Genomic DNA, 23,580 nt, shown 5'->3' on the forward strand with positions numbered 1-23,580 from the left:
CACAAATGTTTAACCAAGACTTTTGCAGTGCCATCATCTGAAAAACAACAACACAATCATATCTTATCGCTAGTGTTGGTGGGCAGCATGTTACAAATGTACGTGTTACGTAAGTTGCTTAATGGTGCAGCGGTGACTGAACCTTATTATGCTGGTCTCTGCAAATCCTCTGTCCAATGGCTATCAGAATTAAGACAGGGCTCGACAGCCATTTTCTGCAAGAGAAGAAGGAGAGTCGTTTCTGAAAGAAAGAATTCTTTAAGAGCTGAGTTGTTGCTCACAGCAGAACAGACAAGATTTCCACAGGCCAATCTGCATAATGATAACACATTGTTCCCTACCTTGATTTCAGCGAGGCTTTCAACACTGCCTCCCATAATATCCTCATAGGGAAACTCAGGAAGTGTGGGTTAGATGAGAGGGCAGTGAGGTGGATTGAGAAGTGACTGGATGGCAGAGCTCAAAGGGTCGTGATAAATGGGGCCGAGTCTAGTTAGGGGCCTGTGGCCAGTAGTGTCCCCTAGGGGTCAGTATCAGATGTAAGAAACGTATGTTCCAATGCTAAGAAATGTATGTAATGTATTTTAAAGGCTACTTATAAATACAAAGGCTCCATATAAACAGCATTCCAGGAGCAAGTCCATACCCAAGATCAGTTGAAGCCAGCAGAACAAGAGCTTTCAGGAGACATATCCAGAAGGAGGGCTAGAATTTCAAAGCTGGTCCAGTGCTTCCACACAGTGGAGACCAGCCCTGATAATTAGAACAGAAAATAGCTCAGGCAGCCAGAGGATGGTGCATTTTGTAATGTTCCAGCATCTGCTTTCATGCCATGCTGGAGGAAAGCAGAATCTTTCAGGTGCTTCTTGTGAGCATGAACTGCCTCAGGATAGGCCTTTCCTACTCAGAAAAGCCTGAGGTCTGATTCTTGTCTTTCTGTCATCAGGGGTGACCCAAAACCTTTTGAATTAACATTTCTTCCCAGTGAAACTCACAGAGTCCTCAGCGCAGTTCTGGCTTTACTGCACACCGCTTTGAAACTCCTTAGAGGGTAATGAGATACTATAAAGGGAATGCCTGGACCTTGGAGTTAAGCTGTGAGCAAAGCCCTGTTTTTCCAATGGATTAGTATTCACAGCAGCTGTTTACCCTTGGCATTGCCAGTCAGGCACTGCAAGTCACTTTATCCGCAAAAGTGAAGGGGGAAAAATTGCCAACCCAATGTCACCTTGCCTCCAGACATGGTCTGGAAGGCTGTTCGCATTTTCACTCGCCTACTCACATCTAGCTTTTAAACACATGGGTACCTTCAGTGTACAGTAGGCAAACCAATGCCATTGTATTAGAAACAACAGCAAGGCTCTTCTTTGGTAAAGAACATTGCTACGACTAGGAGACATGCACAGGGAATCAGAATCACCTTCTTCAAAACAGCCCGACATGGCTCTCTACAACTACCTGAAAGGAGGTTATAGTGAAGCATGGTCAATCTTTTCTCCAAAATAAGCACCAATAGGACAAGGAGAAATGGCTTCAAGTTGCACCAGGGTTTGTTCATGATAGATATTAGGAAAGATTTCTACACAGAAAGAGTGTAGTGTGCCTTTCACAGCTCATTGCCATGACCTCACAGACATACAAATGTGCTCTACGTTATGTATTTTATATTTCTATCCTCTAAATTTTAACATTTCTTTCCAGTGTCATAACATCTAAGACTTTGTATCTTTTTTACTATGTATCTCAAAAGCCATAATGGGATGGTCTGGATGGAAAAAAAGAGCTGAATCATTCTCTGGCCCATTTTGATGGCCCCAAGGAAGCCACTAATGTGGTAGCTTGGATGGGATCCTCCTCATGTGCTAATGGTTGTCTAAGAACGGGGCTGAGCTCCTTTTCCACTTTGTGGAGGGAGAGAGGCACCACTAGAGGGCAGTGATATCTGTTTGGGGCCCCCTACAGATAGGTGCCTGTGGGAGGGCTGGGCCCAGTTGCTTTCCTTTCTAGACAGGCACTGGTGAGGTGAATCCCACCCATCGGGGTTGTCTTAAGGATGCTGCGTAAATGTGTGCCTGTCTCTCATTCCTCCCTCCTCCATGTCCTGTTTCGAGTGAGCAGAATTGGTGGAAACAGCCCTGCCGTTTCCTCTGTCCTCCTGGCACATCTTTGCATAGTGAAGAGTCCTGAGGAGCAGACCCACCAGCCTTGCACTACACAGAACAGTGTGCTGCCCACAGGCTAGGCAGGCTGTGCCATGTTGTGGGAATGGTGTGCTTTTTACAGAATCACAGATTCATGGAATGGCTAAGGCTGGAAGAGACCTCTAGAGATCATATGGTCCAATGCGCCTGCACAAGCAGGGACACTGAGAGCAGATGCCACAGAGTGGCGTCCAGGTGGGTTTTGAAGATCTCCAGAGAAGGAGAATCCACAACACCTCTCTGGGCATCCTGTTCCAGGGCTCTGTAACCCTCACAAGAAAGAAGTTCTTTCTCACATGGAAGTGAAACTTCGTGTGTTTCAACTTGCACCCATTACCCTTTGTCCTGTCAGTAGCCACCACTAAGAAGAGTTTAGTCCTGTCTTCCCTATATTCTCCCCTCAGGTACTTGTACATATTGATCAGATCCCCTCTCAGTTTTCTCTTCTCCAGCCTAAACAGGCCCAGCTCGCTTAGTCTTTCCTCATATGATAGACTCTCCAGTCCTTTAATCATCTTTGTCACTCTACAATGGACCCTCTCTAGAAGCTCCATGTCCCTTTTGCCCTGGGGAGCCCAGAACTGCACCCAATACTCCAGGTGCGGCTTCACCAGAGTTGAATAGAGGGGCAGGATCCCCTCCCTCGACCTGCTGGCAACTCTCCTCCTGATGCAGGCCAGGATCCCATTTGCCTTCTTGTCAATGAGGGCACATTGCTGACTCATGGTTAACTTGTTGTCAACCAGGACCCCCAACTTGCTCTCCACAGAGCTGTTTTCCATCAGGTCAACCCCTAATGTGTACTGGTGCCTGGGGTTATTCCTCCTTAGCTGCCAGACCCTGCACTTCTCGTTGTTGAACCTCATGCGGTTCCTCTCCACCCAACTCTCCAACCTGTCTAGGTCCCTCTGAATGGCAGTACAGTCCTTGGGAGTGTCGGCCACTCCACCCGGTTTGGTATCATCCGCAAACTTGCTCAGAGCGCACCCTGTCCCCTTGTCCAAGTCATTGATGAACAAGTTGAGCAGTACCGGGCCCAGTACTCATCCCTGAGAGACACCACTGGCTATAGGCCTCCAACTAGACTCGGCCCCATTTACGAGGACCCTCAGAGCTCTGCCATCCAGCCAGTGCTCAATCCACCTCACTCTCCACTCATTTCTGAGGTCTCATTTTGGTGTGTCTCAGAGGAAGGAGAAAAGGCCAGAGACCCCGTGGGTCTGAGGGAAAGAGCCACAGAGCAGTTGAAGTACAAACCAAGACAGAGTGTGGAAATGCTTATGTCCTTTCTTCTGCCACAATTCCTCCTTCCCTCCACTGTGGTTAGTGGCTTGTGGTGGTTACTCTGCAAGTGAGGACAAACAGCAAGAATTTGCTATATAGGCATATACACTGCAGTAGGCTCTATTTTTTTTTTTTCTGGTCCATAATGCATCTTGGCTCTCTACCCTTCCCTACCTTTATTCTGTGAAGGAACACACCAGGATAGCATTACTCTATTTACAAGTCCCACTTGTCACAAGGATTAATACAGGTCTTAGCATTGCGGGAAGCCCTGAAGAAAAAAGGGATTTCAGGATTTTTTGACAGCACTAGAAGATGATTTCTTATGTTTTGTGTTACGCAAAGGAACACAAGCCAGGAACACACAAAGACACACAAACAAATCGTCTATGTCAACAATTACTTCATTTCCAGTTGGTTCATTTTTTTATCTTGTGCAGGTTAATAAGTAACCTCCTATCTCATCAGAAACAGAGATGTGTCATTGGCTGATTTTCCCATGTGTTTCAGTGCTAGAACATATATATATAACTGGCTTTGCAGGTCCAGTTTCAGTTTCTTCTGAAACTTGACATCTTTTATTCGGCCCACCATGGAGCCCCTAGGAATGACCACTATTTTCTTAATGACTTGTTTCTCATGCCTTCTCTTTTCAGTATGGAAAGGTAAATCTAAACCAGGGAAGCAGCCTCCTGGTCCTTTAGCACTCCCCTTAATTGGAAGCGTGTTCCATTTGAATCCACGAAACGTGCCTCAAAGCCTGGAGAAGGTAAGGGATTGTCTCTTTGCTTCCTATGTTGCCTCTATTGCATTTAAAATGAAGTCCAGTGCAGATGGGCTTTCAGCTCAATGCAACAGACAGTGTCAAAGCTGCATTAACTGAATGTCAGAGGCAGTAAAAAAGAAACTTTCTCAAAAATATGTGCATCTGAAATCTGTATGTTATCTATTATAATAATGATAAGGATGAGTGCTCTGCTGATCTCATGACAGTACTGAAATGGCTTTGCAGCCAAGGTACTGATGCAGTTCATGGTACTCTTCTTGTGCTCAGCTCCACATTACTATGGCAACATTGCCTAGCCCTGCTTTGGGAATGACCTCCACTCCATTTTGCTGCCTCTCCTTCCTAGCAGATAGACGTAGATAGACGGGATCTCCTAAGAGGAGAAGTAGAGTGTGAAGCAGAAAATTCTGGAGGTGAAGTGTGCTATCCGTTTCTTCTCCCAGCTAATGGCACACATTTGTCAAACACAAACCTGTGTGTTGGGAGTTCTGTGGGAGCAGCTGCTGAGTACATGGGAAGGATAATGAATGGATGAGAAAGGTCTCTGGGCTTCCAGACATTTTGAACTGAGGTCCTCTCCATGGGGACAAATCCCAGTATTCCCAGGAATTCAGACCAGCTGAGAAGCTCGAGGCTTGAGCTACAGGCTCAGCAAGTCTGCAAGTTTTACCAGTATGTGGAACATGGTGGCACTGTAGCATTTTGTCAAGTATGAATTCTACTTCAACCCCTATAGTTCAGTCTCCATTTATCTGTCTCCACTCGGCAACTCTATACCAGAAGCATCGTTCCTCCAAAAATAGAGTCTGTGGAGAGCTCGGAATTTTGCATGTTAGGCACTGTTAAAAGGAAACTCTTGTAGATAAAATATGCCTGAGCCTAAATGTATTCCAGTTCTTTTCTCATGCACCCTTAACAGTGACTGAGATTCATCTGGGAAAAGCATAATCCCAGTTTTTACAGTTCAATGACTACATGCCTCCAGTTTGGACATAGATAAGCAGTTTTAGGGACCGGAGCATAAGAGGACATTGTGTCTGTCATGGTGGGGTAGCATCCACATATACATCCAGAGTGTTTTTTTTTTTAATAAAAAAGACCACCACCACCACCAGCAAAAACAGAACACTTTTATGAAGTGTTAGGACTTACAAAACTGTTTCGGAGCATTCACTTCTTTGGGCCAAAAAGGTGGCTCGCATCACTGTGTACACCATGAAACACATATATAAGAGCTCCTTTCTGTCTCAGTGCTTGTGAATGTTGATAATCACAAGCACTCCTTAGGCATCCTGCTTTATTTTAGAGCACTAGGTTATTCAGTTTTTCTATGATAAGAAATAGGACTTTATCTAGCTTGCTCTTAAAGACTTAACATGAGAAAACGTGTTTCGGGTCACACCAAAAGTCCATGTTCTTTTCTCAACTGCAAGCCCAACGCAGATGCCCAGGATAGCATACGTAACCAGCACAAGGAGTCAGAGATTATTCCCTGGTATACTCTTCCAGTGCCCAAAGATTTGGGGCCCAGAAACTTTTCAAAATAAACGTGGTGCGTTTCTGTGTGAAAACCCTCCATGGACCTCTGTGACCATGTCTAACTAACTGCTTTTAGAGCCTGTGCAATCTGTTGTTATCCACCAGTACCAAGGAGTCCAGACTGTCCCGAAGGTGCTGTGAAGACACCGTTCTAGTGTGATTTTCTTTGTGTTCTTTCCTACAGCTCAGCCAAAAGTATGGTCCTGTCTTCCAAATACATTTTGGCCCAAGAGAGGTTGTGGTACTTTATGGTTATGATGCTGTGAAAGAAGCTCTGATTGATCAGGCCGATGATTTCAGTGGAAGAGGCATTCTACCACTGTTTGAGAAATTCTTCAAAGGCACAGGTACGTTCCTGGTAATCTTAGCGTGCAGAGCTGATGCTTTCAATGCTCCAGGAAAGGGCTGAGAAGGAAGTGAAAGAGGCAGTGTGGGGATTTGGTTTATTATTGACAGATATTAAAAAAGAAAAAGGCAAAATGAAAGACAAAGAGCCAAATTCTCTACTTGGATCCTTGAGTAAATGGGAATGACACATACACATGTACAAACACACATAAGCTGTTTAAGGTCGTAGGCTGGCTTCACTGAGTGCCTTGTTTATTCAGCAGTCTGCAATTTTTAGGCAAAAATATTGTTCATGAAGCATGCTGGTAAACTTTTCCCATATCTGAAAATGTTAGCAATACAAGACTGCTAAGGAAAGAGCAGAAGTCAAATTCCAAAGCACAATAAAGAGAAGTTAAACACAGGCCTAGGCCAAGGCCAGTAAAAGCTCTGCCATGGGTTCATTCAGTATAGCAATTGTACATGCAATAGTGTGTTGTTTATCCAAGTAAACAGCTATTCCAGTGTATGAAGGAGACAGAAGGCTAGAAAACAAGGGAAAGCAGAATTGTCAGGATTTCCAAGCAACCTCACAGTCAGTAGATGCAGTCGCCTTCTACAATTAAACAAGCAGCCCTTTCCTGTAATGATTATTTCAGCTCTACTCTTAGAGAAAGCCTGGTGGCATCCAATAATGAGGAACATCATCCCCAGTCCCCTTTTCACACACTACTTCATGCTCCTCCTTCCCTTTGTCCTGGTGTTTTACTCAGCTTGTGGCAATCCAAATGAACATATCTGCCATCTTCAGAAGTGCAGAGAATTAGGTTTTGGGGCATATAGCAATTGCAGTAAAAGTCCACAACAAGGTGTTTTTGCATGTCAAGTATTTACTGTGTAACTCTTAACAGAGGAAAAAAGTCTGTCTCCTCACAGCATCTCTGCTTTTCCTTCCTCTGTTAGGCGTTGTGACCAGCAATGGGGAGGTCTGGAAACAACTCCGACGATTTACCCTCACCACCCTGCGTGATTTTGGGATGGGGAAGAAAAGCATTGAGCAGCGGATCCAGGAGGAAGCTCGTTTTCTGGTGGAGAGGCTCAAGAACACACGCGGTAAGATGTGAACTTTGTGGCTCCTAGGACAGCTTAGCAGCGGCAAAGAGTGTGAAGAGTGTGGAGCTGCTTCACCAAATGCATGACACAAGAAGTGGGCACACGGCTGCTGAATTTGCTCCCTAGTCTGAGGGGTCTTGGAGAAGCTGGTGACAAGATAACTAATTTCCAGCTATTTGGTTTTGGGCCCAGTCTTCTGAATACTAGACAATACTTCCCAACTCTTAGGGACGCGATGATGGGGATGGGGACTGCTGCAGGCTGTTACCTAGGGCATAGAATAACCCCTTTGGATTCACCCCGTAAAAGCTTTTTCTGGTAGCTTATCAGTCAAAACTATTTCTTCTAAGTATCTCCCCTGAGAGTGTCACAGTCCTGGCAAGAAACACAGCGTTCCTTTCCGCAACCAGCCTTCACATATGCTTATTCTGTAAAGAAAAAAACAGACAAACCTAAAAGGATGCTGGGACACCACTTCCACGACCATGGGATTTGGTGGGATACTCAGGGCCTTCTCTAATGAGCATCCTGCAAATGAGAGAGATGTACATCATACAATAGATGCAAAGCTCCCCAGTAGTGTCAGGGGAGGAAACGCTGGACCAAAATAACTAATGCAAGATGCTGATTTTGTTACAGAGCGGCCCTTCGATCCTACCAACTACCTAATCCATGCTGTTTCCAACATCATCTGCTCCATCGTCTTTGGGGATCGGTTTGATTATGAGGACAAAAAATTTCTGAATTTACTTGACTTGCTAGAGGAAAATAACAAGCTGCAGGAGTCTATGTATACAACAGTATGTGCAAAGTTTCCTTTTGTTAATAAATTTATTAATGACTTTATTTTATTAATGAATATTTATGTTATTATTTTTTCATTTGAATTGTTTGTCCTAAAGTAGGAGAAGATTTCTGAAGGCCAAAAAAGCAGTTAAGCAAACAATTTCTCCGTCTTTTTTTTCCTTAAGGACCTACCATTGTATATCCAAGGGAGGATATCATTGTAAAAGTAATCAAAATGTAGTAAAATGTTTCCTTGCATACAGTGACACCATGAAGTTTGTAAAGGGCAATAAATTCTAGTTGAATATTAAAGACCTACCATATTCCAGTTCAATATTGAAGACCTACAATATTAAAGATCTACCATTCTAAAATGGTTTACCTGTTCTCTTTTCATAATCACTGCCAGGAGAATTCAAATTAACCAGGATGTGCTTTTCCCTCACTTTATTTTTACAGTTATACAATTTCCTCCCAAGTGTCCTGGAACGCTTACCTGGGCCTCATCATAAAATGGAGAAAAACCTCGAAGAAATTAATGATTTTATTTCTGAAATTGTAAGAGCCCACCAGGAAACTCTGGATCCCAGCTGTCCTCGAGATTTTATTGATGCTTTTCTTATCAGAATGGAGCAGGTAGTGTAACAGATGTCTTTTTAGATTACAATAAGAACATTGTTTGGAATCCCAGGATCTTAGAGTTCTCACAGGGCACTCTGCTATTGCACATTTGTTTTTCATGGCACATCAATTTCAGTCTGTCCTCTCCATTTTCTTACTAAGAATTTTAGAAAGAGAGAAACATAGAACAATGACATGCAGCACTCATTAGGAAAGCTGAAGATCAAGGAGGTTGATGTAAGCAAGTGTTCCTTCAAAATTTTTAAAAAAGTCATGATGTTAGTCAGTAAAAATACTGTAATTGCTGGTGTTCTGGAGAGTGAATGTTGCATTTCAGAATGGACATTAGATGTATCTAAGAACATGTATAATGGGTACAGGACTTGCCTTCATAAACATGTTGCCTTAGATAACTTAGGTAAACAAGTTTCTCAATTTGCCAAATCTTTTTTCCAGGAGAAAGGAAATAGTAATTCATATTTTAATGCCGAGAGCTTGACCAGAACCACATTTGATTTGTTCCTTGCTGGAACAGGCACAACCAGCAACACACTGAGATATGGACTTCTGATTCTCACGAAATACCCAGAGGTAGAAGGTAATACAAAAGGGAATAAGTAACTGAAAGCTTTTTTTTATGTCATTGTATGAATTTGAACAACTCATGTCATTACTACAAGGGGCAATATTCCTCTGATTAAGGAAACATGTCTTTATAAAATGGAAGGTGTATCAATCTTGGTTGTATTCACAGTAAACAATTATTGCTGGTGTGCACAAAGCAAGTTTTGCTGTACACACAGGATAGGTCCAGGCAAACACACAGGAGGCTTGTCCATTCAACACTGATTTATTTTCTAACAGAGAAAATGCACAAGGAGATTGACCAGGTGATTGGCCGAGACCGAAGTCCCTGCATGGCAGATCGGAGCAAGATGCCTTACACAGAGGCTGTGGTCCATGAAATCCAGAGATTCATCGATTTCATTCCACTTAATGTCCCACATGCTGTGACCAAGGACACCAAATTCAGAGGCTATTTTATCCCCAAGGTCAGTTCTAGCGCTTCTGGGAAAAGTCATGATCCTATGCCTCAAGAGGGCAAAGCTCTGCTTTCTGTTCATTGTATCCTATTTTCTTTTCATTGAAAATTAAGCATAGAATAATTTAGTCTGAAAGGGGCATCTAGACGTTACCTGCTCCAGCTCCTTCTGTTTGAACAAAGCCTTTCCATCCTCTATGTGAGAAGGAAGTTTTCTGTATTTCACACAAATGCAAGCAAACAATCTTGTGTAATTTCTTTGGAAAAAAAAAACTAAAAAATGCATTGCAAAGAGTTTTTGCCATGCTTAGTTTTTACATAGACTGGTGGCACACATTTTTTCTCACTTAAGCTTTGATTAGTTAGATTAGAAAGTTCTGCTAGCTTTTTATAGGCAAGAGGAGTAAAAGAGCATCAATCCATGATCAGTAATAACGCTTTTCAAGCTGTGCTCTTTTGCTTAGGGAAAGAGCATTTCTAAACACCTAATTCCTATTTAATCTATGTGCTACGTAGAGATTTATTTGGGCAGTTTCCTAACTCACCAAATCACATGTCCATGTGCAGTCTTAGGTACCCTGACCTCAGTAGCCCAGAGCTCTGCTATATTTTGCACTGTTCACTTTCAGCTGCCCCCTGAGATGACCATAGAGCTTGCACAAGCCAAGAGAACAGAGAAAGAGGCAAATAGAAGCTGGAGCTTCCTGTTCTGGACTTCAGGCTGTCTAGATATTGTCCCCACACAAACTTTGGAGGTGGATTCTGTTCCTATTTAATTTCAAAGCTGGAAAGTTGAGAATTAAAGTCTCACCTTTGGAGAGAGGCACATACCTCAAACTAAGAGTCCTTTGGAGGCATGAATATGCCCCAAGACTGGCAATGGTCTAGGTCTGTGTTTCCCTTTATGAATCAATATTTCTTATTTTTCTTATAAAATAATTGTTATTGAATGAATGGCATCAATGATAAAGGGTTACGGGTTACCTCTTACATACAAACAAGTACAGCTGATGTCACTCAACCATTCCTAAACTTCCTTTCTTGCTCAGAAGAATACTTTAATACTTTAAATCTCACCCCAAATTTTCCCCAATGGCTCCTCTGAAGTGGTATTAGTTTGTCTCATGCAATTTTAACCTTGTTACTTCTTACTGAAGGCTGTACACAATGGGTCTATATAGGGAACTTCACAATGCCACTTTGCTTTAGACTATCTCTGTTTTAAACTCTCTTCTCTCTCTTTGCCGTTCAGGGCACTCTGGTATTTCCTATGCTAAGGTCTGTCCTATATGACAGCAAGGAATTTCCAAATCCAGAAAAATTTGACCCAGGACACTTCTTAAATGCAAACTGCACCTTTAAAAAGAGTGACTACTTCTTGCCATTTTCTACAGGTAAGTAATCTACCTGTTTCAGAACTTAAGTCCTCCTCTCCTAGAGATTTTTGACAATTTCAGTGGCTCTGCCACCAAGATCTCCACAGTGATGCTAGTGATCTCCTGTTACAGTCGCTTTTGGGCAGCTCTAAACCCTGCACTAGAGTTCCAGTTGCTTTCATCTTTTACCATTGCAAAATCTCATCCAATTGAATCTAAAAAAAAGAATTGCATGATGCGTAACCCACAGCCATGCCACTTGTCCCTTCTCTCCAAAGTTAGTATCAGTCAGCAGCAGGACATGAGAAGCTGAAACCTTCAAAGTGTTTTTGCCCCCCAACTACTTCCAAGTTGTTCCAGACACTGAGCCCCCGAGTTTAATTCATTTTCTCCAAAATTCTGTAGTGCTGCTTGTTTATTCTGAGATATCTGAACCTTTATGAAGCAATGATCAAAATAAGTTGCTATAAAAACATTCCACTATCATCTCTTTTTTCTTTATTTTTCTTGCAGGAAAACGTGTCTGTGCAGGAGAAGGTCTGGCACGCATGGAGCTATTCTTATTTCTTGCATCCATCCTGCAGAATTTTACTTTGAAGCCTGTTAAAGATCGCAAGGATATTGACATTTCTCCAATAATCAACGCTTTTGCATCTACAGCCAAACCTTACGAGGTCTCTTTTCTTCCACGTTAACCAAGTAAACACAGTTGTAAGCCCACAAGCTCCTGAAAGCTCTCATCAAATGACAATCATTTTCTAATCTGGAAATACTGAAACACTGAGACCATCCGCTAGATTCTTTATCAAGAGAAACGTCATACTAAAAAGAGGAATATGTTTGTACGTATTCAGCTCTAATCCTATTCCTGACATGGCTTACGGTTGGACTTGATGATCTTGAAGGTCTTTAACAGCCATAATGATTCTATGTCAGATAGGGCTCTGAGAGTCCCGCTATGCTGTCCAGAGCACCTGATTTCTCAGGACAACAGGAACAAACAGTTGTACTACAGAGTCTTTCCCAGAACCAGCTGGAGGTACATGTCTCTGCTGTCTGGTTTCTTTTTGTAGTCACATATTTCTTTGTTACCTTTGTGACTATTTTACTTCATGATTTTGTATGAAAGGTATTCTGGCTTGAAGACTGAGCTAGTTTGTGACCCAAAAAACTTTCCTTCCTAGTGACAATGTAAGAGTACAATCCACCTTATGAGACCACAGTGACCTTACTGGGCATATTAGGATTGAAGTTACAGGGCCGTCCATTGGACAAAACAGGACAACTAATTATACTGGATGCACCAATTTCCCGAAACAATAGCAGGACCCCCACAGTGCCATTGACTAGAGAAATAGCAGCTTGGATCTTCCCATTTGAACCTGTGATATATAATTAATAGCAAAGACAGGCAGGTGAACCTGGGCTAGGTGGAAAAGTACAGCAAGAGCAACATTATCACAATGGCATTAGTTGTTTATGTAAAGCACCCAAAACTTCTTTTCTCTCAAATCCCAGATATGCTTGACATAACACAAGTTGGTAGCTGAGCATTATAGAGGCCCTGAATATGAATAAAAGGTACAGCAAAACATCTAGTTTATTGTCATAAGATTCCTCACCAATTAGAAAGAGAAAAAAGCGCAAAGTTCACATTAAACCTCTTCCTTCATGATTTTTCCATACTCTTGCTGCACATGAAGCCAATCGCTTTGGTTCGGAGCTACATAAATCACTATCTAGAAGCAATTTCCACACACGGTCTCCTCAGGGTCTCCTACTGTGTATCCTTATGGTGCTGCTCTCCTATTCTTATGCTGTGCTGTTAAAATTTTCAGTAAAATCCTCTAACTTGGTACCACACAACAGAGAGGCCTATTTCTTTGAAGGAGCTTGTCTGGACTTCCCTTGTTCCTAGCATATCCTGTTAGGGGTGAGTGAGTGAGTGAGTCAGGGAAGGCAATAGAACTCATGTGAAAAACAGTCCTGTATATCTTAGGATAGAGTTGGTTGCACTAGGATTTGCCCAGTTCCTAGCATGGAAAGCTGGGAGACGATGTCACCAGAGCCACCTGCTTTCCAAATCATAACCCAGACCTTACAGGAGGGCGCCTGGGCCGTGCACGGCTCTCTACCACTCAGAACATGAGGCGGCCCAACTATGTCAACCCTGGATGGAGCAAGGCATTCTTGAACCCGCTACCCCCTCGAGCGACCAGCTTAATGGCCCAACCGACGGCCGAGCTAAATCAGCCCCTATCGCAGGAAGAACAAGAACCACCACTTGGGGACGAGACCCCAGAGTGGCCTTAGCAGTGAGATGTGACCACCCACCGGTAGTGTGGGGATCTTGTTCCCTCTCTAATGCTTTTAACGACACCGCTATTAATATCCCCTTTTTAATTGATACTGGCGCAGATGTTACAGTTATTCCGGAGACGAGTTGGCCCTCACGCTGGAAATTGGAAGACGCACCCATGGTGGGTGGAGTCGGCGGATTAACCCGAGCTCGAAAAAGTGTTCAATCGGTAGCAATCACGCTTCACACAGAAAAGGGGCCTGAAAAAACCATCACCCTTTTTCCATATGTCATGGCAGGAGTCCCACCCTTGTTGGGAAGGGACGCTCTGGTTCTATTAAAAGCCAGGGTGACAAATTTACTCTAAGGGCCACTGCCGTACACCCACTTCCACCAATTAGACTGACGTGGAAATCGTCCGACCCAGTGTGGGTTGAGCAGTGGCCCCTATCGAAGCCTCGAATGGATGCCCTTCTAGAGATAATCGACCGCGAATTACAGCGAGGTCATATAGAACCCTCCACCAGCCCGTGGAACACCCCAGTTTTTGTAATACACAAACGAAATGGCAAGGAGTTCCGTCTCCTCCATGATCTACGCGAAGTCAACAAGAGAATCCAACCCATGGGTCCTGTTCAAACGTTATTGCCCATGAACTCTATGATACCGGAAGGACAACCCTGTGCTGTCCTTGATATCAAAGACTGTTTCTTCTCAATACCTCTGCATGAGGAAGACAGGGAGCGGTTTGCCTTTTCTATTGTGTTTCCAAACAGCCAACGCCCCAACCTACGTTTCCAGTGGAAAGTGTTGCCTCAAGGAATGATCAATTCACCCACTATCTGTCAGATTACGGTGGATCGGGCATTGGCACCAGTCCGACGCAACAATCCGACTGTGACTATTATTCAATACATGGACGATATTTTAATCGCTGCACCATCAGGAAGTCAAGTGGACCAATTGGTGTTAGTAGTTTCAGAAACCCTGAAAACGAACGGATTCGAAATTGCAAGTGCGAAAATCAAAAAGGGACCATGTGTAAGTTTTTTGGGAGTAGGGATCACAAGTTCTTATATAACCCCCCCCAAAATAAAAATCCGTCGAAACATTAAAACACTCCATGATATGCAGCAGTTAGTCGGATCTTTACAGTGGCTCCGCAATATTGTCCTAATCCCTCCTGAAATCATGACCCCCCTGCACGATCTTTTAAAAGGAAAGAGCCCATGGGAACAAAAAACTTTAACAGCAGAGGCAGTGGACTCTCTCAATTTCATTGAACGGCAAGTATCATCCAGCACGCTTGCCAGGTGGAACCCAAATATACCACTTGATCTATACGTACACTTTACGGAAGGAGGAGGGGTAGGAGCACTAGCGCAGGGCCCTCCTGAAAAAGCTCAGCCAATACAATGGGTAGTCCTAGGAAAACCGTCACGTGCATTTTCTGCAGGAGTCGAGTGTCTTGGCAATCTCATCATGAAAGGCAGGAAACTCGCCTTAAGACACCTAGGCATAGAACCTACCAGGATATACCTGCCCTTCCGCAAACAGCTCCCAACGCAATCAGTAGCGATGTCAGAGTATCTGGCTGTAGCTCTCGTCGGATTTGGTGGAGAAATCCGGTACGCCGCAAAACCTCCCTGGACCCAGATGCTGACAATTGTCAACATGGACCTCCCACAGAAAATCATGGACCGGCCCCAACGGGGACCAACGGTCTTTACAGACGCATCCTCAGCGACTTCAACAGCGGCGGCAGTATGGCAATCGGGAGGAGAATGGCATTGCATTAAAGTGATCGATCGCACGCTTTCAGCCCAACAGTTAGAAGCGATGGCCGTGGTATTAGCGTGTGGGCTATTCCCAACAGAACACCTCAACATAGTAACTGATTCAATGTTTGTGGCCAAGCTTTGCTTGGCCATGTTGGGGCCTGGCGTGTCAACATCCACAACGGCCCTAATGCTGGAAGAAGCACTTTTTTCTCGAAAGGGCACCATATCAGTCATCCACGTCAATAGCCACAGCCCAATTAAAGGGTTTTTCCAAATCGGTAATAATAAAGCAGACGCCGCTGCAAAAAGACTATGGACGCTAAGAGACGCTCGACAGCTACATGAGTCTCTCCATATCGGAGCCAAAGCGTTAGCAAAAAGATGCGGGATTTCAATCACTGACGCGAAACATATAAGAGCTACGTGCCCCCACTGTCAGAAAGCACCACTGTGGTCTAGCGGGGTAAACCCCAGAGGTCTTAAACCTTCCGAAGTGTGGCAAACAGATTTTACACTCTGCCAGTTGTTGAAACCTCGAGCGTGGCTAGCGGTGACTGTAGACACATATAGTGGAGTGATCGTAGCCACTCAACACCTTAAAACTGACTCCAAAGCAACCATTCAACATTGGCTAACAGCCATGGCGTGGCTTGGTGTTCCTAATCAGATCAAAACAGACAACGGTCCAAATTTTGTATCTAAATCAGTCCAAGCATTTGCCCTGAGATGGGGTATTACCCTAACACATGGCATCCCATATAATAGCACAGGACAAGCCATAGTAGAACGAGCAAACCAAACTCTGAAGTCTAAATTAGAAGTATTAGCAAATGCAGAGGGCTTTAGCAACGCCATTCCCGCAGGAGACCAAACACGTCTACTAGCGACTGCCTTGTTAGCACTAAATCAATTTCCCAGGGGGGAGGAAGTGAAAAGTCCCACCCAAAAACACTGGGCCACTCGAGCACTAGAAGAAGGCCCACCAGTTATGATTAGAAATGAACTGGGAGAATGGGAACAAGGGTGGAAACTAGTTCTAACAGGGCGAGGGTATGCCGCCGTCAGGAAAGATGGCAGAGTCAAGTGGTGCCCGCTTAAGTCTATTAAACCAGACCTTCAAAATAAAACTAATGAAAATTGTGAGTTTCTGTTCACAGAACCAGATCATCGGGCGCCCCAAGTAACCCGTGCGCCCCAGTGACATACATCCCACCGGAGGCTGTGAGTTCCACGCCGACTGAATCCAGAAAACAACAAAACACCCTCCGCAAGAGGGGGCTGCGATGTCTTTGCGTCATCTTAATTCCGGAACTTATAAGACAAGTAAAGTCACACCAGTCCTTCAAATAGATACTTGAACAGATATATCCACTCAGTATTATCCCCAAGTTATCCCGAAGTACATCCTATTCCTACACCATACCTTCTTCTTTGTGCCTTATGCTTTTTAATGCCAAAGTTATGATACATAATTTTAAGATTGTTATAAGGATAGAATAATATAATAATAAGAATAGTATAGTAAAAATAAGGTAGTAATAATAACAGTAAGTAAGAATAAAATAAGAACAAGTAATTAAAATTAGAATTAGATAAGAAAATAAGTAAGAATAAGATAGTTATATTTTAGCTAATTTTGTTATGCATGGGGGGGGGGGGAAATGTTGCAGGTAGTTAGGTCCGGCGGCCGGAAGATGTCGTGCTGTACGGAAAGATAGGGCCCCTAATAGCCAATAGTGTTAGTTTATGATCTAAGCAGACGGATGTGACGTTGTAAACCTTAGCTATATAACACCTTGTTACCCATCAATAAAGGCCATTTTGTCGTCCATCACATTGGTGTCAACTAGTTAATGGACCGAGTGGCTTGGGGGTGATCTTGAACCGGGTCGCTGCGCTGTTTGAACGGCAACACAGGACACAGTAGCTATCACCTATGACAGCAAGAACCTTGAACCATTTGTTCTTGTGAGCACAAGGTATCTCTAGATTCAACCAGGCTCAGCTCTTGTACCAAGTGAAACTTCAGCTCATTCCACTTTGGACTTTTCAGTTAAATTCTCCTACAAGGACACCTCTATCCCAGTGACAGCCCCTTTCCTGAGAAGGAGCTTCTACCACTTTAAAAAGGTATATGGAAATGCAACCTATTCCTCTGGAGAATTTTGTAGGAGTGGCATAAGTCTCTGTTCACCTTCATCAGTCACAGCTTTCTGCAAAGCATCAGGTCCATACAGCGCCACAGCAGATATTAAGCCCAAATACATTGTGAACAGGGCACCACACTTCTTGCTGTGAAGTTTGCCACAGAAGACCACAGCTTTTACACTGCAGACATTTAATTTTTGGAACATAAGTAGGTTACACAGTAATGAAAGGGCTCTTTTGAAATAAATTAACACCAGACTGAGTCTTAGTATAGATCCACTTCCACACGTAGCAGTTTTGCTACTGTTATGGGCCTTCCATGTGGGATCACTAGAGATTCCACTCAATTAGTAATTACTCAATTGACTTTGACTAGTGACTAGAAACAAAAAAGTGACACTTGCAGAGCTGCTGCAAGTGCTAATTCTTCTGCTGACCTCACAGTCACTGGGGAGTATTACCTTGTAGGCACCTGGAGTTGCTAAGTGCTAACTTTAGGTTGTCCAAGTCCACAGTGAAGCAAAGCAGGTGCATGAAGAAAGGCAACTAAGGAGAAAAAAAAAAAAGAAAAAGCCTCACACAACCCAGCACTGCCACATGCCAGTGAACATGACCGCAGCATTCTGTGAGTAGAGGATTTACAGTGGATCTGGGGCTAAGTTCCAGGCCTCCCTAGAATGCTCAGTGCTGTAATGAAAATCTTTGTTGCTCCAAAGGACAGAGAAGTTCCGAGCAGCATCCTCAATACAGTTTCTACATCAGCAGCAGCAGATCTGTGATTTTCCTCCAGAGCGGCTAAAAGAAAGATGGTACTATAAGAAAACACTGGTAAAAAAAATATGTCAAAACATGGCACAAAGATTTTTAGATCTGGCTGGGTAGCTCCTGTGCTCCAGAAGAGCTAAGAACATACCATCAATCCTAAGATGATGACGATGATCTTTTAGCTCTTAAAGGTAGTTGCTGTTTTTCATGGTACAATTTCTTCCAACACAGAAATGGTAACTTGTTTTTTGATACTTATTGCTGTTGGGTCAGGTGACTGATAACAATCACTGGAGCCCTGGAACAGGCTGCCCAGAGAGGTTGTGGAGTCTCCTTCTCTGGAGATCTTCCAAACCCGCCTGGATGCCACCCTGTGCCATGTGCTCTAGGTGTCCCTGCTGGCGCAGGGGGGTTGGACTAGGTGGTCTCTAGAGGACCCTTCCAGCCTCAACCATTTTGTGATCTGTGTTTCTCTGAACAGTACTAAAATATCTAGTTTGCTTTCAGAAGTAAAACTCTTACCAGTGAGCTAAGAATAGACAACAGCAATGCAGTAAACATCTGGTTCCCTCTAGAAGCCTTAACACAGTGCTTTAAAGAGGCTCATTCCAAAAAGGCCTTTCTCCTAACTTAACCCTATACATTAAATCCTACATCGTGGCCATCTAGAATAGACTAAAAATCCAAGATTATGAAAGCCATATTGAAGGCTTTCACGAATTTCTCACTTCATTATTCTTAAATAGCCCAAGGGAAGAGCCAAGTGTCAATTTGGACTATTTAAAGCTGATATACACCAACCGACAGCTTCATAATCTTTACCCGATCAGCACTTGCCTAACCACTCTTCCGACTAGTTAGCACGAAGTTTCAATTTCTTAATTCTTACCTCAGCACATTTACTCTTCTGCAACTCACTCAAAGGAGAATTTGAACTAGTCCAGATCAATATACAGGAGAATAAAAGAGCCAGGATTAGGAGCAGCTGTTCAGCAAATAGGACTGTGCTGAACTAGCTATCTGGAATACTGTTGATGTGGTAGAGAAAGAGCATTTGGTATTGGCATCTGCCTTCAAAAACTATTATAACTAAATGGTTCACCTGAGGTCCAGAGAGTCAAGGCATGCGAGTACAGAAACACTTGATGCAGAGCTTAAAGCATGTTCTCTTCTACAGTCTCCAGTAGCTGAAAAGAATTTGTCATTGTTAACACACCCTTTGAAAAAAAAAAAAAAGAAAGAAAAAAAGACAGCTTGCAAAACCTTTCCAGTAGCAGTGTGAGATTCCAGAGAGACAAATACAGCATGTTTAGTTTTATTGCAAATGTATCATAATTACTCTCAATCACATAAAGACCAAACTTAAGCATCTTCAGTAGCATGATCACAACTCCAAAGGCCGGGGTGTCTTCTCAGTGCAGGACACAATCAAAGGAAGGAAAAAGAGAAGGGGAAGTGGAAGGGGAAAAGAGGGGAGAGGAGAGGGAAAGAAGAGGAGAGGAGAGGGAAAGGAGAGGGAGAGGAGAGGGAAAGGAGAGGAGAGGAGAGGAGAGGAAAGGAAAGGAGAGGAGAGGAGAGGAGAGGAGAAGAGAGGAGAGGGTTCTCATGCTACCAAGGAATAACATCTCTCCAATTTATGGAGGGCTTCCCTTAGGTAGAATACATTATGGGAGACAGAGAACTAACACACAGATAACCAATATCAACAGAAGGGTTAGGGAAAGATTTCACACATTCACTTTTTTTTTTTTCTACTACAAAATCAATGCAATGGAAATATTTGAGAAGAGGCTGATATTCTGCCTCACAAAGGTTAGATACAAAAAGTTACCAGTCGATGTCAGCTGTAATCAGCTCCTTGGCAAGGTATGTAATTGCTGTTATGCAACTTAAACAGAGATGAGTCTCTCTCATAACCCAACTTCCAGTTCAGTATTACTATTAAGTTAAGTCTCTGTTGTAGATTTCTTTGTTCTCCAGTTTTTTGTACTTGGCTTCTGCAGAAGGAAAAATAACAATATTTTAGAAATGCATGACTAAAAGGCTTGAAACCTGCAGGGTGCTATACAGCTTAAAACTCAGGTTAATTTACAGGACCATTCTTTCCTGGAAGTACTTAAACAAATCTAGTTGTCCAGTGGGATTTTTAAGAATTAGATGCTTAGGTCAAAAAGTTAGTATTAAATTAGGCCAAGGGGATTGGGTGTCCGGTGGAACGTCAAAATCCCTCTTTCAAGATTTTGTCTTAGGAGCTTGGATCACTGGACATTGCAAACAAGAAATCAAACTTCCTTAAGAGACTGTATCTCAAGAACATCTGCACAAGTCTACCTCCATATAACTTGATGCATCAGTCTTTTACCAGCGTCTGCCACTTCCCATGCACCTCCAGTATTCAGTCCCCTAAATGCAGGTCAATGCCATGCTGTTCAGACAGTAGAGAAGCCCAGAGAAACTTATTTTACCTTGTTAAATCCCCTCACAAGCGGTTATGTTGACAGCTAGTAACAGTAGGGGGCAATAGTTACCAAGTTTTTTGGAATGTGCATCCAATTTCTAAGCTGCCTGCTCCAAAGCTGCAAGCTGCTCCTCAATCAGGTTGATCTGTTCCAGATAAGGCTGAAGAGCAGCATCTTGAAAAGTAGAGAAATCATATTTGTCAGTTCTTATTCATTCACTCAAGGAAGCAATTCACACTTAAAACATAAGGATTTCTCCTTATGTCCATAAGGACATTCTTTGGATAAAATATTTAAAAACTCCTTCATCATTTGCCTCCAAAATCAAGTGGAGATGCTGATAGTCATATTTCAGTGAAGAATAAGAAGTTTAACCTATAGTTTCAAACTCAACACTAATATAATAGTGTGGGAATCAAAAAAGTGTTACTCAATCTCAACTAGTTCTGAAATTAGTGGTAAAATAGTTATGACATAGGCTAGTGTAAGAGAAAATATCACTATACTTCTGAAACTATGTAGTCTATAGACTTAAAGAAATACACAAGATTGGCATTGTGTAACAACATGTATTTTTTGCAGCCTTCTTTCCTTCAGAGCCTATTGCATTATAAACTATCAGATTCTTTAGATGCTTAGATGCTTTATTTACTGTTCAAGTATATAGTTTATTACACTCCTCCCCTTCTTGGTTTACTTACATTTTTGAGTTAAATCCTTCAGATTTCTACTGATGTTTATAGCAATATCTTTCATTTCCAGGTACTTCAAGCTAGTCAGCTTGTTCATGTTTTCCAAGAGTTTGTAGTCCTCACAGGTGGCTTTAAAACCATAAGGCTTTTGCAAAGTCAGCTGGCTTATCACATGATGCTTGCTTCTCAGGTCGTTTTCTCTAGTTTCTAATATAGTTTATTTTTGAGTGACTTGTCCCCTGATGTTGCCTTGTTGTTGTTGTTAATGACTCCTGCTGCACCCTGCTTGTAAAAGGGGAAGAGGCAGTGAGATCTCCAGCTGACAAGCCCCTAGGCTAAAGGCACAACAGTCAGCAACAGTCAGCAACAGCTATATTCTAGTAACAGCCGTTATTGTAGATCAGTCAAAACACTGCAAAATGAGCAAGACATGTACAAACCCTATTTAAATAATGGAGAAAGATGGAAGATTGTAACCTGACAGAGATGGGCAGGGTCTGCAGGAAAAATGTGCATGGGTGGCTCTACTGTGATAAGGGGTGTTTTGGAAAGCCTGGGTTGTCTTTGCTGCCAATCTGTAAGACAGCCTCAGGAAAAGTCATTTTTCTATGTCTCAGTTTCTCTCAGTAAAACAAGAGGGAGATCTGCTACTTACTCCTTCTGGAAATGACACTGAGATGTTGTAGGTTTGCTAATGCTGCTGGCTGACATCTACTGGTGGACTGAACACAGCTTTGGTAAGGAAACTCCTAAACTTATGTTGCAGTTATGTGGGATCTGGAGATTTACATTATCCCTTTAACTGTGCCGAGTTAGCCTTGCTCTTTGCTGGACGAATGCAGCCCGTTCTTGGAGCAGTGCAGGGAAGAGACACTGGAGGCAGCTTTCCATGCCCACGGCCACCACTGAGTGCTGTTACCTCTCTGTAACAAGAGCCTGGCTTCAGATATCTCTGCAGCACTTCTTCCTACCATTTTTTTTTTTGTCCACCCTGTGCAACTCAGTACATCTCTCCCTGCCTCACCTCTGCTTGATACTGTGGCTGTGACTTTGCCCTCTACCCCTGCTGACACTGTGAGCTCTTTAAGGCAGTCCCTCAGTCAGAGCCCACACGTCAGGGAGCATCGTGATTGTGGGTGCTGCTGCTGGCACAGGCTGGTGGACATGTCTCTTGAGCACCTTTTACTTAAACCTGTCCAGATCACCCTCTGAAGATTTTAAGCAGCTCAGCCCACAGCCATCTTCTGCCAGACAGGACAGTTTGCATGGTTACCTTGTACAAACTGAAAATAGAAGATAGTGGGAACTCTCTCAAACTTTCTCTTATGATTGACACCAGGATTTGCAGCAGATATCTCACACACAACAAGTCAGATATCACAACAGAAGCACATGTTCCATGTCAGAAACTGATTCATATCCACTGCACATGTAATGCTGCACTGGGCTTTCGGCTGTAATTGTGGCTTTACTGAGGTAGATCCCAAACAATTTGGATCACAGTCCATCTACAATCTAATTTCATTATATTTATTATTACACCTGCCTCTCCTTTGATAGGGCCTTATGGGGATTGTTTGCTGTTTCTCTGCAGCAGAATTGGGTGTTCCCAATTTTCTGCACTGTATTTATCCATGTTACTCCTGCAGAAGAAATATGTTTGTATTTTTCTCAGATCTGGAAGGTGTAGGCAATATAGCCTAAGCCAAGTATATTTATTCCCTCAGGATCTTCTGCAAAGATACCCACTTTCCCTACATCTAGGTGACTTTGAGCAGGGTGGAGGTGACTAGATGGCCTTCAGAGGTCCTTTCCAACCTCAACCACTCTGTGGTTCTGTGAAATGTTGTCCAGGCCATCTTCTAACCTGAAGCATGACAACATATTACCTATCCATGGCCAGCTGACACCTGCAGAGATTATTTAAGAGGTATAGAAAAATATTACTCAGGTCAGTCTTTTACAAAAACAAGTAGAGTACATTACAGGAACTGTCCTAGTTTTTCTCTGATCTGATCATCTGTGTACATGTAAAAAAGGACAAGATCCCTTTCAGACACAATATTTTTGGTTGAGACCTGCAGTTCTTAGACTTTTATTTTATTTTTTTCTTCAGTCCAGGAACAAGCTGAGGGACAGCGAATCTTTTTTTGCCTCCAAGACTCTCTGTACTCATGATAGCAAAGGGAGGTTCTATCCCCTCCTCAAGGCGTGGATAGTACCAAGGACATACTCCAGCCTTCCCTTCTGTGGGTCAGATCTGGACAAGCAGTGTGCGATACTGAGTCAGCTTTCTCCCATTTGCAAGGAAGATACTAGAAGGGTAACTGTAAGTGCTGCCTAGTAACTTTTCTGGAACT

General features: G+C 43.1%; 1 protein-coding gene and 1 long non-coding RNA gene across 3 annotated transcripts; one reads left to right on the forward strand and one right to left on the reverse strand.

Annotated features, from left to right (window-relative positions):
- LOC148593986 (uncharacterized) lies at nucleotides 1-21,351 on the reverse strand. 2 transcript variants are annotated; one of them, XR_015913597.1, is made up of 5 exons: nucleotides 21,230-21,351; nucleotides 20,598-20,702; nucleotides 19,901-20,066; nucleotides 19,172-19,286; nucleotides 1-37 (listed from the first exon to the last, which is right to left on the reverse strand). It is a non-coding gene; the product is annotated as an uncharacterized LOC148593986 (long non-coding RNA). The 2 variants fall into 2 exon arrangements; XR_015913596.1 differs by lacking the exons at nucleotides 1-37; nucleotides 19,172-19,286 and having other exon boundaries at nucleotides 19,872-20,066.
- Nucleotides 4,045-11,870, forward strand: LOC148593987 (cytochrome P450 2H1-like). The gene is made up of 9 exons (XM_088528807.1): nucleotides 4,045-4,254; nucleotides 5,996-6,158; nucleotides 7,102-7,251; nucleotides 7,891-8,051; nucleotides 8,497-8,673; nucleotides 9,115-9,256; nucleotides 9,523-9,710; nucleotides 10,953-11,094; nucleotides 11,590-11,870. The coding sequence occupies exons 1-9, from the start codon at nucleotides 4,078-4,080 to the stop codon at nucleotides 11,769-11,771; spliced, it is 1,482 nt and encodes a 493-aa protein (XP_088384933.1). The 5' UTR covers nucleotides 4,045-4,077; the 3' UTR covers nucleotides 11,772-11,870.
- Nucleotides 21,352-23,580: the final 2,229 nt, after the last annotated feature.

This window comes from Tinamus guttatus, unplaced genomic scaffold, assembly GCF_059628265.1.
Source record: "Tinamus guttatus ecotype Peru unplaced genomic scaffold, ASM5962826v1 Tinamus_guttatus_pri_ptg000314l, whole genome shotgun sequence".
NCBI lineage: Eukaryota > Metazoa > Chordata > Aves > Tinamiformes > Tinamidae > Tinamus > Tinamus guttatus.

Excerpts from the sequence above, each read along its gene's own strand:
- LOC148593987 (XM_088528807.1), top strand. The coding sequence starts at position 4,078 with ATGGAGCCCCTAGGAATGACCACTATTTTCTTAATGACTTGTTTCTCA. Across the intron at positions 4,255-5,995 it reads TGCCTCAAAGCCTGGAGAAG|CTCAGCCAAAAGTATGGTCC; the intron begins GTAAGGGATTGT and ends TCTTTCCTACAG. Across the intron at positions 7,252-7,890 it reads GAGGCTCAAGAACACACGCG|AGCGGCCCTTCGATCCTACC; the intron begins GTAAGATGTGAA and ends ATTTTGTTACAG.